The sequence below is a fragment of the Labrus mixtus genome, chromosome 22 (assembly GCF_963584025.1).
Source record: "Labrus mixtus chromosome 22, fLabMix1.1, whole genome shotgun sequence".
In the NCBI taxonomy this organism is placed as follows: Eukaryota; Metazoa; Chordata; class Actinopteri; order Labriformes; family Labridae; genus Labrus; species Labrus mixtus.
In genome coordinates, this window is record NC_083633.1 from 649,715 (window position 1) to 665,000 (window position 15,286).

Genomic DNA, 15,286 nt, shown 5'->3' on the forward strand with positions numbered 1-15,286 from the left:
AATTAATGTTTTCACCCATAAAGAGGCGGGGCCAGCATAGTTTGGGCAAAGTACCTGGATGGTTGCTCTCATCTATATGTTTATTTTTGAGGCCTCATGCATTGTTATAATTATTTACAATCTTAAACTGATTGTCAATTCTATCATATTTCTAACGATCATTTAGCTTGCTTTAACTCTGACATATTCCAATAGAGACGAGCCCCCGAAAGGAACTTTAACATAACAATTGAACCAGTTCCTATGTGACTATTTTAAAACTTCCCCTTTGCTGGTGATATGACTGGATTTATAAGAAGTGTCTCTACTGCTCTGCTCCATTATGTGACCTACATGTTACCGGCTGGTATTTTTTATGACTCATAATGTTTATCTCAGTCTGGTATTTCTGCTCATATGCCAACATTTGAGGGGATCTTTCAACAGATTCATAGATGAAACTTCCACCTCTAAATGTTGGAAAACCCCAACCTCATATAAAAAAAAATTTGTTTCCCTTTACCTGCTGATAGGCATGTTTTACAGCTTCTAAGCAAACTGATAATGATGACACATAGCACACACACAATAAAATAATATCCATATCCAAAAGGCCCTCCCACTAGGCAATTGGAACAGTGCCGGATCTTGAGCAATGTGTGTGCAGGCCAGCAGGGGAACAATATTGCTTCTGCTTGGTATAAACTGTAGCTGGTTTAATTGTAAAACAAGCACCTACCTATTTAAACAGCCAATCAGCTTATAGTCAAGTCTACAAGTCAATTACAAACCTGTGTCCTGTATCCTCAGCTCAGAGGGAGAGAGCCTACAGCATTATTTCCTCTTCTGTTTGACTTCTTATTTCCCTTACTTTCTTTCTCTCTCTCACTCCATCTATCTGCCTCTCTCTTAGTTTGACCATGACCTGAATAGGCTCTGCAGGGATTACACCATCTCACTGAACTAGATACAGTAACACACATGTAGATAAATGCAGAACAACATGTTCAGGGTCTAATGGTTTTCCAGTTCAACTGCCCTGTGGTCCACCATATTAAACGCACACATACACACATGCAGACAAAAACAAAAAACCTTAATACAGTCTGCCCAAGCAAGATATCTCCTTCAAACATGTAGATGCAAACCTCCAGATCTTATAAACCTTGGTTGCTTCTACTTAATAAACAAACCACACACAGACAAGCTGACAGTGCTTAAGATAACACTTGAGACCACTAATATGAAATTAGAGATGAGTAAGAAAAGGGATTCTTTCCAATCTGGAAATTCCTGACATTTTAAAGTGGAAATGAATGTATTGTTAGTTAATTACAATGCTCTGAAACTGTTGTCTCATTGAAGTAAAACATTGCATCCAAATCGAACACATTTCAAAATAATATCTCTGACATACAGTTAGTGGTCTGGGGCTGTGGCAATATGACCATTGGGTGAACTTTATTTCAACAACTGCATACAGGACACAACACTAAACAAAACATGGAAGCATATAACAATGTGGCCACCTAAACCAACCCCCCCCCCAAAAAAAAAAATTTCAGACTGACACTCAATTTGAATTTTAGTGTATTAAAAAAGGAACAATATTTATAATTACATCTTTTTATCTACAAACACATAAATAAGATGAGACCTGGTTGGTGAGAAGTTTTTGATAAGAGTGGGTGAGAATAAGATGTGTTGATGCTGTGCTGCTTTCTAAACTGGATTTTTATTCACTCTCTTCAAACCAGTACTGAGGATAAAGTGCATGGTTTTGTTTTTGGGTGAGTCCCTTTATGAACTTTATTAAAAATCAAAACACCTCATGCAGACTAGTGTTAAGAACAAGAAAATGACATAATGTTTGGTCTTTTTCCCTTGATGTGTGTTGACATAAAATCCTTACCCCAGCCATATCTGATGATATATTTTAAGTTCTGAGAAATCATGTCACATTTAACACAGTTTCCTCCACAATGATGCTAAACAATTTTTAATTAAAGAACTATATTGCATTGGTGTTACTTTTAATAAAGGTCCAATTCTCTTAGCACTTTGAGATTTGCTTCAGATGTAAAGTGTGTTATAAATAAAATTCATCATTATTACTATATTATAATGAGCCATTTATTGATATCACATCCAGCACTGCAGGATTCTTGGCTGTATAAGTGTGTACGTGTGTGTGTGTGTACCCATGCTTAGCAACAGACCAGGAATATTCTTGGTAACATGTGGAGTGAGAAAAGACAACTGGGCATGCTCAGACGTTCTCAAAACAGGTCGCTGAGCACAAGTTACCTGCATCTCTTCTTTTTTCATTCTCAAGCAATTCTTTCCTTATGCATATTTACTTCTCTATCCCATATGCTCATCATGACCTTTCATTACATCTCGAAGAAAAGCACATGCTTACACAAACTCTTCCCCTCACCTTTATACCCTCACACACACACACATTCATTCATTCACACACACACACACACACACACACACACACACACACACAAGATCAGCAGCCTGTATTTTGTGTATTCTCTTTCTGCTTCTCTAAGAGAGCTGCCCTAATTCTTCTTGACAATGGCTGAGAGAGCCAAGAGAACATCTCACATACACACGCACGCATGCACACGCGCGCACACACACACACACACACACACACACACACACACACACACACACACACACACACACACACACACACACACACACACACACACACACACACACACCAAGAAATATGCCATGCCACCTTCCATTAACACATAGACATGTGCAACAAAATACAAATCAATCAAGGACATGAAACAGGAACACATCTGTGCATGTGGCATTTTACCTGAACAGCCTTTGTCACCACTGTCACTGGATTTAAGTCATTCTTTAACACTCCTTTGGATGCTTTTAATTGCCCAATACGGACAAAAACAGCACACAAACAATATACTTTGCCTTGTAAATATAATAATCTTAATATACACATACACACACTCAGCCTTTTGTTTTTACTCTACCATGTTTGCATGCACAATATTTGCTATGCTCAGACGGTCAAGAGACCAAATTGTGTGTAAGTGTGTTTTTCAGCAGTGCATAAGTTTGTGGCTGGTTTATGATTGTGTCTGCACACTTGTGTCTGTACAAATGCTTGTGCTACAGAATGTGGGTTTAAAGCATGTGTACATGTTTGTGCTGTTTTGATGAGAAAAGTCAGCGCGACCAACAAGCCAAGAGGAAAAGGGAGAGAGAAGATTGAGGTGTTTTTTTTTTCTCCTGACCCCCTCATACAGTATTAAATGAGTGGTGGCCTTGCACAATGTTATCAGAGGAACATCAAGTGTGTATTTGTGCTTGTGAGAGAAAAAGAGACACATGCTTGGGGTGTGCAGGCAGAGACCGGGGGCTTTTACATGAGAGAGAGAAAGGCAGAGAGGGAGGCAGCATCCCTAGAGGAATTCAAACAGCCTCTGTGCTATGTGACGGGGATGGAGATGACTTCATTAGACCAGCCAGAGTCTCTCTCTCCCTCCCCTCTGTCTGTGTCTCTCTTGGCTGTAAAGAGGGCTGTGAAGGTGAATCACTCTATTTCAAGTAATCCTTCTAGTCAAAAAGTTTAAATCTGCATCGCACTCACAATTTCAGAGCTAGGTTTTTGACATTGCAGCAGAGAAAAAAAAAAATCCTGATTTTGTATGAGTCCATTTCTAGCAGCTTATCACACCCAAAATGTAAGAAAATCTAATTGCTCTTGCAGAATTTTCGGAGTTGTTTTTTATTTGTTTTAGTACTTTGTTTCCAATTTGATGCATCTAAATTAGGGAAAATTACATGTCAGAGCATTAAAATGTTTTTTTTATGTATGCATGCACACATATGTAGGTGTCTGTACTTATAGAGTCCAAAAGCTGAATTGCTCTCTTGAGTCTTTCAGATGACCATGTATGTAGTCATCGATGAATACATAAGGACTTGCTTCAGAATGCTTCAGAAAGCTTATTTAGCTGAGCTTTCAATGAATGTTTTCCAGTTGATCTCAATTCGTAGCTTTCACGTGACATCACACTCTAATGGAACCGCCCACCTGGAGGTCAAGAGAGACTCTCTACCACTGTACACTACTGAGAAGTTACTGTTGCCCCCTACGTGTTTTTATCTGTTTTATTTTTACATTTTTCAAATTAAATACAGTTGTTGTTTAATGTGATACACTAACCGACGAGGAGACGAGCCCGAGTTTTGCTTCTACAGAATTTAATCCGAGAAAAAAAACAGAAAGGAGGACGTTTGTGGATTAAATCAGTTAGACCCTCCACAGCCCCTGTGAGGGGAAACATCGGACTTCTCCTCATCCTGAAATCAATTATAGTGTTGACTAAATCTAAATATTCCTGCCGTTAAGTCAAATTGCTGCCCCAGAACACTAAGATAGACAGCTGATACTATCCTGATTCTATCGCTAGCTAACGCTAACTAGCTAATGCTAACTAGCTAATGTTAGCTAATTAGCACTCACTGATGCTTGAATGATGAGGAATTTCTTGCCCTTCACTTCTCAAACAGCAGCATTATCGACCCAGACCGATCAATAATACATAAAGCTGCCTGTATGTTTGTAGACTTTCATCCTTCTTCATCCTGGAGTTGAGGCAGGTTTTATACCTCTTGATAAACCGTTACACTGCGCCCACCTGTCAATCATGTCAGCTACGCGCCAAACTCTGGACAACACCTATCGCTCATGCCACTTCATCACTACATCTAATGGTGGATCAGGGGTTGAAAGATTTCTCCCCGTCATCCCGCAGCTGTGCGTTACATGGCAGTCTGTAGGAGCCATTTGACTCAGCATGGGTTTGCCTTTTAGGTTTCCGTTGTGAAAGGGGGGTATGAGTGTATTTGTGTCCTTGAGTCCATGTTTTATTGCCTGCATTTTTAAAAAAAAACACCACAGCTGTGTAACCTTGACATTAAGGTCAATGTGGACACAGATTACCCTGCCAATCATTTTTTTATTACATGTAGTAGTAGAGTGGTACATGACTGGTGTGTGTATTTGTATATGTGTGAAGCCCTTGACCTTTGCCAATGACTTGCTTTCCATCAGATCTTTATCAATTCATATTTTCTTTGCTTCTATACTGCCTGATGTATCGAGGGGAGGCATTGAGTCAACATGAGGTTTTTGTGTGTGGAATTAAGTGTCTACATTGTTAATTAAGCACACACAGACACACACACATTACGATATAGTGCACATACTTCCTGGTGACTTAAGTAAAAAAAAATAACAGCAGACAGAATAACAAAAGGAAGGAGGTCAACAGTAATTCACTCCAAGTGCATAAATCTTTACTGACCTGATGAGACAAAGTCCAAATCTGATTACAGAAGATGACTTTGGCCTCAAACACAGATACAGATAAACCCAATCTGTCAGAAACCAGAAACACACTGTGCCTTACACAGACAGAGTCAGTAATGGGATCGAAACAATGGCATCAATTTATGGCAGCTCAGTCAGGTGAGTGATTATTTGCACTCCCTGCTGTTCACAACCCCGTGTAAACATACAGGAAAAAGTTAGCAGACGTTGTCATTTCTTGCACATCTTTTTGTGCTTTTTTGCAGGCATTGAACCAGCGCAGCGGGGCGACCTTCTTTCCTTCAAAGTGATGGTTGTCAGTGGGGTCTTCAATAAGACAGCCATTATGTGAGCTCTATGGGGCCACAAAAGGTCAACGCAATCACTCCCTGTAGACAAAGTGGGAGTGAGCGACCTGAAAATAGATAGCAGGTCGGGCATGACTGGTGATGTTAAAGGACGGGGTTGTAAGGCCAAGTGTTTCACACCTTACACTAGTGGGGTGAAAAGATTTTCTGTGATTGCTTGACAAGAGAAATAGCTGTTTGACGTTTTAAGATCCATACAGAATCAATACTGTCAATGAGGTAAAGTCCAGAGGGGGTACATGTGACCCTCAGGAAATTTCATGTCTTAAGTGGAAGGCTCCCATTAGTCTCACAATACCTTTCACCAAATCCAATGTGGCTTGCAGTGTCTCAATCACTAGAACAATACAAAGTCTAGGAAACACAACTCTTCTTGTGCCCAAGTCATAGATTATGAATCACCGGAGAGGGGACTCGTATTCAGAGCACAATAGAGTATCATGACACTTTTTTTGAGTGCTCATGGTTAATTAATTTGAAGTCTTTCTAGATAATATAACAATGGGTGCTCTTTTAATATAATATTACAAAGAGTAAGGTCCTTTATCTGCTGTTTGTAAAGTGTCTTGAGATAACATTTGTTATAAATTGGTGCTGTACAAATAAAGATTGATTGATGATGGTTGATGAGTGAATCCATTAGGATCACAGCAGTCTTTGGCCCCCAGCCTTGAGGCATGCATACATATGACCCCTTTAAAATTTGGCCTTACTCCATATCTTTACTGAAATAAACTATAAGATATATGACACTGAAGACTTTTAAAGACCTTGACCTGAACATGGAAATAGGTTAAGTTGTGACAGAAACCTACTGTGATTCAAAAATAATACATTCTCTAGACATTCTCTTGAGCATGAAGATCATACTAAATGTCCTATATAGCGGCCAATTGTAAAATCAACACCATATTGAATATTTCCCTGCAGCACTGATGGAGGGAAAGGGAAGCCTTTTTTAAAATGTTCCATATTTAGGAGATGGTTGGAAGAAAAATAAGTTACAGGTTATTACTGTCAACAGTTACAATTCTTGCTGACAGCACTGGGATGCATGAGAGAGAGCGAGAGAGAGAGTGAGAGAGAGAGAGAGAGAGAGCGAGAGAGAATGAGAGAGTTTATGTGTGTGTGTGTGTGTGTGTGTGTGTGTGTGTGTGTGTGTGTGTGTGTGTGTGTGTGGTTGGGGGGGGGGGGGGGGGGGGGGGCTGAGAAAGACAGGGAAGGGTGTTATGCTTTTATGTGTCTCTCTGCTTGTCATTGTGGTTATATGTAAATACCACCAACCTGCCAAGGGACTTCAGATGGGAATTAGCCCATGGCTACAATCTGGCATATTTAAATTATTCAGATTATTTATTTTCCCACATGTTTATGTTCATTAATGTGCACTGAATGTCTTGTGTTCTAGTGATTGAGACCACGTAGGATTGGGTGTAAGTTATTTTTCTAAGACATAAAGCGAGTACTAACGGGAGCCTTCCAATGAAAACATGAGTCTTCCTGAGGGTCACATGATCTTGATTGTATCCAGTACCCCCTCTGGACTTTACCTCATTGACTGTATTGATTCACATCTTCAAACTGTATAAATAAAAAATGAAACAAAATGACTCAATGTTTCTTTGTGTGAGACAGAACCTTTGGTTTGATCTTGTACTGATGGTGGGAATGGTCAAAAAGGTAGAACATGTTAAATATCTGTGTGTAGATCAACTCTGTGCTTACCTTTAAAACACACATTGATCACAAAAGTTCATTTTAGTGCTGGTGCTCTATATTCTTCCAGTTTCAAATTAAATGTTAAAAAGAAACTTGTGTCACAACACACAATAATAGGCTATACTGACATTGTTTACCAAAATGCATCTCAAACTGAGTTTCATCCCCTTAATGTTATAATAGACTCTGCAGAATTATACCTTGTTCTTTTTTTCCCACTTCCATACACAAAAAGTCTGTCGGCTCCGTCCCAAAACTTCAATTTTGGTGGTATCAATAGTTTTTTAAATGTATTAACTTTAGTTAACCTTACAGTCTAAAGTATTTTTTTGTCCCTTACACAACAAATTATTAACTCAGAAGCTCTGATAGGACTCTTTTTATATTGAAAATAAAGAGTGTCTTTGTCAACATTTTGCCTATTTAAAAACGTTTTCTTTCTCATCTTAAAACAGATTGCATATGTTTAATGTCAGCACTGTTTATTTCCTCTACGTATAGACTTATCCTTTTTCTTTTTTCTGTCTTGTAATTCTTTCTTTATTCAATCAATCAACCAATCAATCTTTATTTGTTTAGTGCCATTTCATAATAAATGTTATCTCAAGATTCTTTATAAAAGCAGGGAAAAGACTATTTATTATTTGTTATATAATATTACAAAAGAGCAGTTAAAAGACCTTACTCATTGTTGTGTTAAAAAAGAGCAGGTAAAACCCCATTCTTATATGTTACAAAAGAGCAGGTAAAAACCCATTATTTTATGTTACAAAAGAGCAGGTAAAAACCCATTATTTTATGTTACAAAAGAGCAGGTAAAAACCCATTATTTTATGTTACAAAAGAGCAGGTAAAAACCCATTCTTATATGTTACAAAAGAGCAGGTAAAACCCCATTCTTATATGTTACAAAAGAGCAGGTAAAAACCCATTATTTTATGTTACAAAAGAGCAGGTAAAAACCCATTATTTTATGTTACAAAAGAGCAGGTAAAAACCCATTATTTTATGTTACAAAAGAGCAGGTAATAAACCTTACTCACTGCTAATTGATGTTGTTTTATCCTGTTTTTTAAGTTGTCCTTTGTTTTTCTGTAGTTGTGTCGTTTTTTATGCTTCTATTACGCGAGTGTGTTGTTATGTATTGTCCTTTGTATTGCTGTGTTGTACTCTTGTGTCCCCCTTGCAAATGAGGAGATACACCTTTCGAGTCATTAGGGTAATGACTCAAAAATACTTGAGATTTAAGAGCATATGTTATTTTTCAGGGCCCTATGATTTCTGCTATGCGGAAAACACGGATGGAATCATGGAATTTGTCAATGAGAATCAACTGTAAAACGCCGAATATCGTGGAATTTGTCCAATGTGGGAGTGATTTATACAAAAATCTAGATTTTTCCCTCCAATCTAAGTGTTTTTAAAAAAAATATATAGTGAGTTTTTCTTTTGGTGCAGAGTTTTTCCCCTGCTTCTCTCCTGTCTGTATGTCAGACTGTTGAGGGAACACACACACCAAGATACACACACACACAATAAAAAAACTGATTTTTAACCCTTTAACAGTTCCTGTAAAATTTTGCCTAAAGCTCCTAAAAATGTAAAAAAAAACAAAAAAACGGCCCAGCCTACTGAACCGAAAAAAAAACGAGACCAAAAAACGAGGTACGTATTGAACTTTGGGCTTACTGTATTGCCTCCCTAAAACAAAGACACAGGAACGACAGCCATCCATCTGTTTAGTTTGCAACTGAACATATTCTAATAAACACAGAAAAAGCAGACGTTTTCTCTGAAAGTTCCTGTCTTGTCTCTAAGTTGCCTTTAAAGCACAAATGGACCGTATTCTATGAGATATGCGAGCCCACTGTCACCCACCGACGATTCCATCTCCCTTCCTCAGGGAACCAATAAATATGAAATATGAATATGAACCAATAATAATCCATAGATCATCAAAAAGAGAGGAAGAAACATGATCTCTGTGTTGTGAAATGTATTGGTCAACATCATCCATAGTCTTACTGTAAGTCAATACTATCATGTCAGCACTGAATGTACTGGGGTTTTCTTTTGCATAGGTACATTAAAATATGTTTTACAAAACCAAAAAATGTTTGACACATTTCACTCATTTGAAACATGAGAACACTGCTTTTGTGTAGCCTGTGTGTTAATATGCAAAACAATAAACAAAACATTTTGACCGGCCATTGACCGCAGAGCCATGTGGCTCCAATATGTAGGTGCATTACTGTGTATATTCTTATATTTCTGTGAGAGTGTGGGTGAGGAATAGTTTGTGTGCATGGTCATATCCAGCTGTTGCCTGTTTGAACATCCCATTATTCATAGAGCTTTTAGCGTATTGATCCTGGCTGATACCCAAAACTCTTCAACTGATCAGCAAAATGTCTACAGCTTACGACTGAGTCTGACCCAAGCTCTACCTTCATAGCCCCATTGCATATCAGAACATTATCTGAATTAGCTGGAGATGCAGGCCAAGAGGATCTATCAATATTTCTGCAAGGGCTATAAAAGCGCTGACTACAGTTTCAAGAGGAGAGCTACTTTAAAGGAGAGTATCTGCTTAAAGCCCATTTTTTTTCTTTACCTGCTTTCCTTTCACTTCCCAACATTGAACCAATCTCGAACTTAATAAACCATTCAGTGTCTTAAGGCTTAATAATTATGAACATAAAATTAAACTGAAGACGAGGGCTGATTATCGAACTCGTTGGCCATTCGGTTTTGGGTGGTGATAACAATTTAAAACCAGAATGCACTCAAAATGTTCAGGAAAAACATAGCTCAACTAGATGACCCATTAAGATGGAAACCTGTTTTATCATAATGGATCATTTGTACCTGTGCTGCAACAAGATTATAATCCAAAATAGTAATGAAGATAGTATTATAAACATCCACTCATGAGTCAGAACCATACTCCTTTGGTATGAGATCATACATGTAAGCATGCACACAGGGTAACCATGGTATTCCTGCTCTCTGTTGAAGAACAACTACTAATCCTCCCCCTTTGGGTGCTGAGGAACTGGGTGACTGAGGCATTAAAAGGCTGCCTTACATGGAGCTCAGCGTAAGTTCAAGCAGGAAGAAGACTGGTGATATTCACTAACACATTCATTTAAGTTAGCCACTCCCTCTCTACCACTTCCACCATCAAAATCAAAACGGAGCCCTTTTTAAAAAATCCCCCCCGTACAGTGTGTGCCTGTGATGACAATAATTATCAGACCAATTAGTTTTTTGTTGCTGTAAAAACAGCTTTTTTTGCCTGCTGTGTGTTTGTGACTTCTGGTGTTCCTGGAGCCTCAAGCTCACACTCAACAAACTACAGGATTTTGCACTTCTGCATTGGCCTAATTTTTCAAGACCTGAGATTGCCAATTGGTCACATCCAGCATTCTTCTATCACCACCACCACCACCATTGTCTAGAGACTCTATGGGGGTATCATATCCTGCTGTCGACCTCACTTCATCCTGAGTGCATGAAGTCATTATAACGGTGTCTAATGGTCTGTTCCTAAACTGTTAATTAAATAATTGTAAACTCTTAATTAAGTCTCTCCTGATTGAAATGTTCACATACCCTGCTGGAACATGACAATGTAAGCTACGAGCTAACTAAAGAGCACTACCATTAGCCTGCTCACAACAAAGCAGCTTGAGACAAGGACAATTTTGTCCACCGCTTGCACTTAGTGCTTAATTATGATGCATTCCGATTTTAGAAGGAGAGCGGAGGATTCAGTGTGTCGGAGATGGGGCGACATCTACTGGATCAAAAAGTCAAACATTCTTCCTTTGAGTATGGAACAGCACTGTTCCTACCTCTTGCTCCCCTCCAAAACAAAGGTACAAAAATCAGAGATTTATATAATCAGTTATATTATGAAATTCAGTCTGATAATTGATTTTGTTTGCAGTTACAGTTGAATAGTATTTGTTTTCATAACTTTCTAAACGGGCCAAAACTTGATCGTAACTAGAGATCACCACATTACAGAAACAGAAACCAAAGCAACTCGCGCTGCATTGTTGTGTTAGCATGTTAATGCTAGCGATCTTTATTATGCTCGTATCTTCACACTGCATGTAAATTGACCTGAAATGAGCGTGATCTAGAAACACAGTTAAGCAGTGAGTACAGTATGTTATTCTTCTTTTCTCTAGTCCCTCAATTAAACAACTTTTATACGTGAGGGGAGGAGTCAGCCGGCCGTCCCGGCGATGTAAACAAACTGAAGATAGGACTCTGAAAACTCTGAAAACATCACAGACAGTGGGACTCGGGTGTTACACTCATTGTAGACAGTCATGACTCACAGAGTTATTTTCAGAGGATATACTTGATTTCTATTATATTTAAGTGTATAAAATCGCATATAAAGACTTTAAAGTTAAAATGTCTTCCTTGTACAACCAAAGCTGTTTACTAGCCAAATGATGTTATTGCCCTACCACTTTGCCACGTACAGGCAGCACATTATCTCTTATTAGCCCACCTGATGTGTCAGTATCTGCCAAAGCATTAAGAGTCATTGGGTTCTCCAAAAGTGTTTCTTTTTCTATTCATTGTATTTCGAGCAGTCTTTTATTTATCACACTTTTATCACACTTAATTGTGAAACAGGATTTCACAAGATTGTGTTAAGTTGGATGAAAACACGTTGCCAAAGTATAAAGTATAACTTTACAAATCTGATCATAAACCCAGCAACAGAAATGTAAAAGAGCAAACAATTAATTGAAAACAAAGCCCCAACAATTCATGTATGGGCAGGGGGCAACTTACAACATTAGACCAGGAAAAAATATAAACATGCAAAGACTTATTCAGAATGACATTTAAAAACACTGGAGTGCTGAGTGTCAGCATCGAGGCATACTTTAAAAGATCTTGAATATGGTCATTATAATGGATAAGGATGGGACAAAATTTTGATACAGTAATATATCCTTGTCCTCACTGATGTCATACACTATATCGAATCGTGGATATTTTCATCTTTTATTTAAATGGCACTCAAAACAGATTTCCCTGCCAATTTGATCCACTGCATCTGTTGAGATGTCACGTCTGCCTTGATTCCCTGAGCTCAATTAGGAGCAACAAGAAACACCTGTGCTGCAGCAATCAGCCACAGGTGAATGAGATCCCCAAATCAGGTCTCCCATAAAGGGAAGGAGAGTTCATTGTTAGTTTGCTCTCCAAAGGATAAGACCTGTTCCACCTTTCTTTGCCTAGTGCGTCCACATGTAAGTTATTGTTTTAGTAAAGGAGTTTAGTGATGAAGTTTGTTAATGATGCAAGGGCAGACTTGATTTATTGTTTAATTGATACATCCTCTGTTTACTGCGCCTGTTTAGAATTATTGAACATTATTTTGTTAATGAGGCAAATCAATAATTGTCATATTTTTGTCTCCGAAACAGGAAAAACCACTTAACAAATTAAAGAAAAAACCTGTTCTAATAAAAACCTTCAAGTGGAATCATTCTCGCTGCCTTCAGCCTTGAGCTTCAGCCCTCAACATTGAGGTTACATCTAAAACAGCATCACCACTTAATAACTCCTCATGACACTTCTCCATGTCTGTACATGTTAAATAAAAGAGGAAGAAGACAGTGTTGTGCACCGGTGAAAGTAAGTTTAAGGATGAAGTGTGGTATGAGGGGAAAGCTGATTTTGCACTGAATAAATACATGCACTTTGCATTTAAAGAGGCATTTTGTTCAGTTAAGATATTGTGAAGTATCATTATATTATTGTCTTGCAAAATATCAAACATCACAGACTAGTTGTATCTTGATATTGTCTTTATTTGGAGCTATTTATCATTTTATCGTTATGATACTGATGATTACATCATCACTGTTACAGATCTATTTGACAATGACTGTACTGTGTCAGGAGGCGGACGCTGTAATATGCATCAGATCTTTTTTTAAACATCTTTTTTGTAGCCTAAATTGTGTGTCTCCATCCTAAACACAGAGTTAGTGTAAATATATGCAGAGCAGCCTCTTCTTAACAAAATACATCAAAATCATAACACTAAACATGTGACGTATTTTACACTTGATGTGGTGACACATACAGTGTCCTCTTAAAACATGTTTAACCGGTGAAGCACACAGCCTGTATCCACATCGCGTTTTGTTAGTCTGGCATAAAAAAATCCACATTCTTTGAATGTTTCCCCCTGCGCCATATGCAGAGGGAACCCCCCACCCCCAAACACACCTCCTCTGTCCCCTTCATCCTGTCTGTTCCCATCATGTCACATAACACACTAGTCTACTGTATTTGTTTACTATCTCTGCATATTTATTGCGACAAAACAACAAGACGGACAGATGACAGTTTCCCTACAGTTTGAAAAATGTAATTAATTTGTTTCAACTTCTCAGTACACCTTCCAGGCAAACTAGGCATGATCTTTATAAGTAAAAAAAAAGATGTAGGCTATTAGTTTCTTTATTGATAGATATTTGCAGATTGTAGGCAGAGTTTAAAATCATTACACTCCCACATGAGCAGGGTAAAAGAGTTTAGAGTAGACCAGTCAGAAGACTAGAAGAGAGCTTTCCAAACCCTGTCATTTTACAAAATACAAAAACATTAACCCGGAGTCTGTGCAGCTAGAAGTTGAGTCGCTGAGTTTTGACGTTGGAGTTTAAGTAGGCTAAATTATAGTCTAACCTACTCTTTATTTTCAGGTGTTCAGTCTCTTTATAAAGATGGAATTTATCATAGCACGAAAAGATGTCGCAAACTGACAACAAGCTTTCATAGTTTGGCTAGCACCATAAGCACTGAAGGTAAAACAAAAGAGAAGTGTCGTTTTCACCTTCTCTTCTCGGTGTAGACCGCACACAACATGCTAAACTGAAACAAAGCAGACACTTCACCAGAGTTGAACTACACTATTCCGGGTTTTTTTTTCTCCTGGTAGATTGCCTGAACATTGAAGAGACGAATTCCCCTACCTGCAGGACACCGTGATTTCAACTTTGGTGGCAGGAATAGACGCGTTGAGCGGGTCGAAGTCCCCTATCGCCGCCATGTTAAGAGAACTGTTGTTCATATTGTCAAAAAGAAAAAAGTCCTTTTCCTTTCCCCGCTTTCCTGAGAGGTCCAGCCTCTTTTTTTATGAGCGACGTGAGAGAAGAGTGAGAGAGTGTACGCCTCCGCGGTGAGAAGTGGAGCAAAGGTTCCAGAGAGAGACAGAGAGAGACAGAGAGAGAGGGGCTGTGAGATGTGATGTCACTTATCTCTTTCTCCTCCTCTCTCTATGTGAATAGCTCTATTTTCCTCTGGCTTCCCCTCTTTCTTTCCGCCCCTAAACCATCTCCTTCCCCACCACATCTGTCGCTCAAATGAGTCCACTTGACTTCTGTTCAGCTCGTTTCAGATTGACTTTGCAGGAAAGTGAAAGTGATGCTCAAATCAACACAAACAACTCTTTCATGAATAGTCTTTCTTACATGTGTTTGTACAGGACGCTACACATTTCCATGCTTTCAATGATGCTATTCACATAACTTCAGTTTGATTCCGTTCACATCAGTGTGGGCTGTTGGACATTTCAAACATAAAACAGCTCTATAGGCTCCTTCTGAAACCAGGGAGCCGGGGATAAAATGTGCCTTTTGCCACAGATGTCTACAGGCCCTATATAGAACCCATGCAGGACCTTAATTTGGAAAACTGAGGATAAAGCTGGTTGTGTTTGTGTTTGAAAGCTGTGCTTATTGTGATTAACGATCAAGTAAACTATTTAAAGGTCCAACCGACAATCTACAAATCTGCCTGACCA

At 38.6% G+C, this 15,286-nt stretch overlaps 1 protein-coding gene across 2 annotated transcripts in view; it reads right to left on the reverse strand.

Moving 5' to 3' along the window:
- Positions 1-14,685, reverse strand: part of LOC132956228 (copine-8) — an 83,669-nt gene extending 68,984 nt beyond the window's left edge. Inside the window, exon 1 of one of the 2 annotated variants that reach the window (XM_061029544.1) lies at positions 14,457-14,683. In XM_061029544.1, the coding sequence (XP_060885527.1) occupies positions 14,457-14,554 (98 nt within the window). In that variant the 5' untranslated portion in view covers positions 14,555-14,683. Of the gene's footprint in view, positions 1-14,456 lie in introns of both variants that reach the window. The other variant, XM_061029545.1, reaches the window with a different exon arrangement.
- Positions 14,686-15,286: the final 601 nt, after the last annotated feature.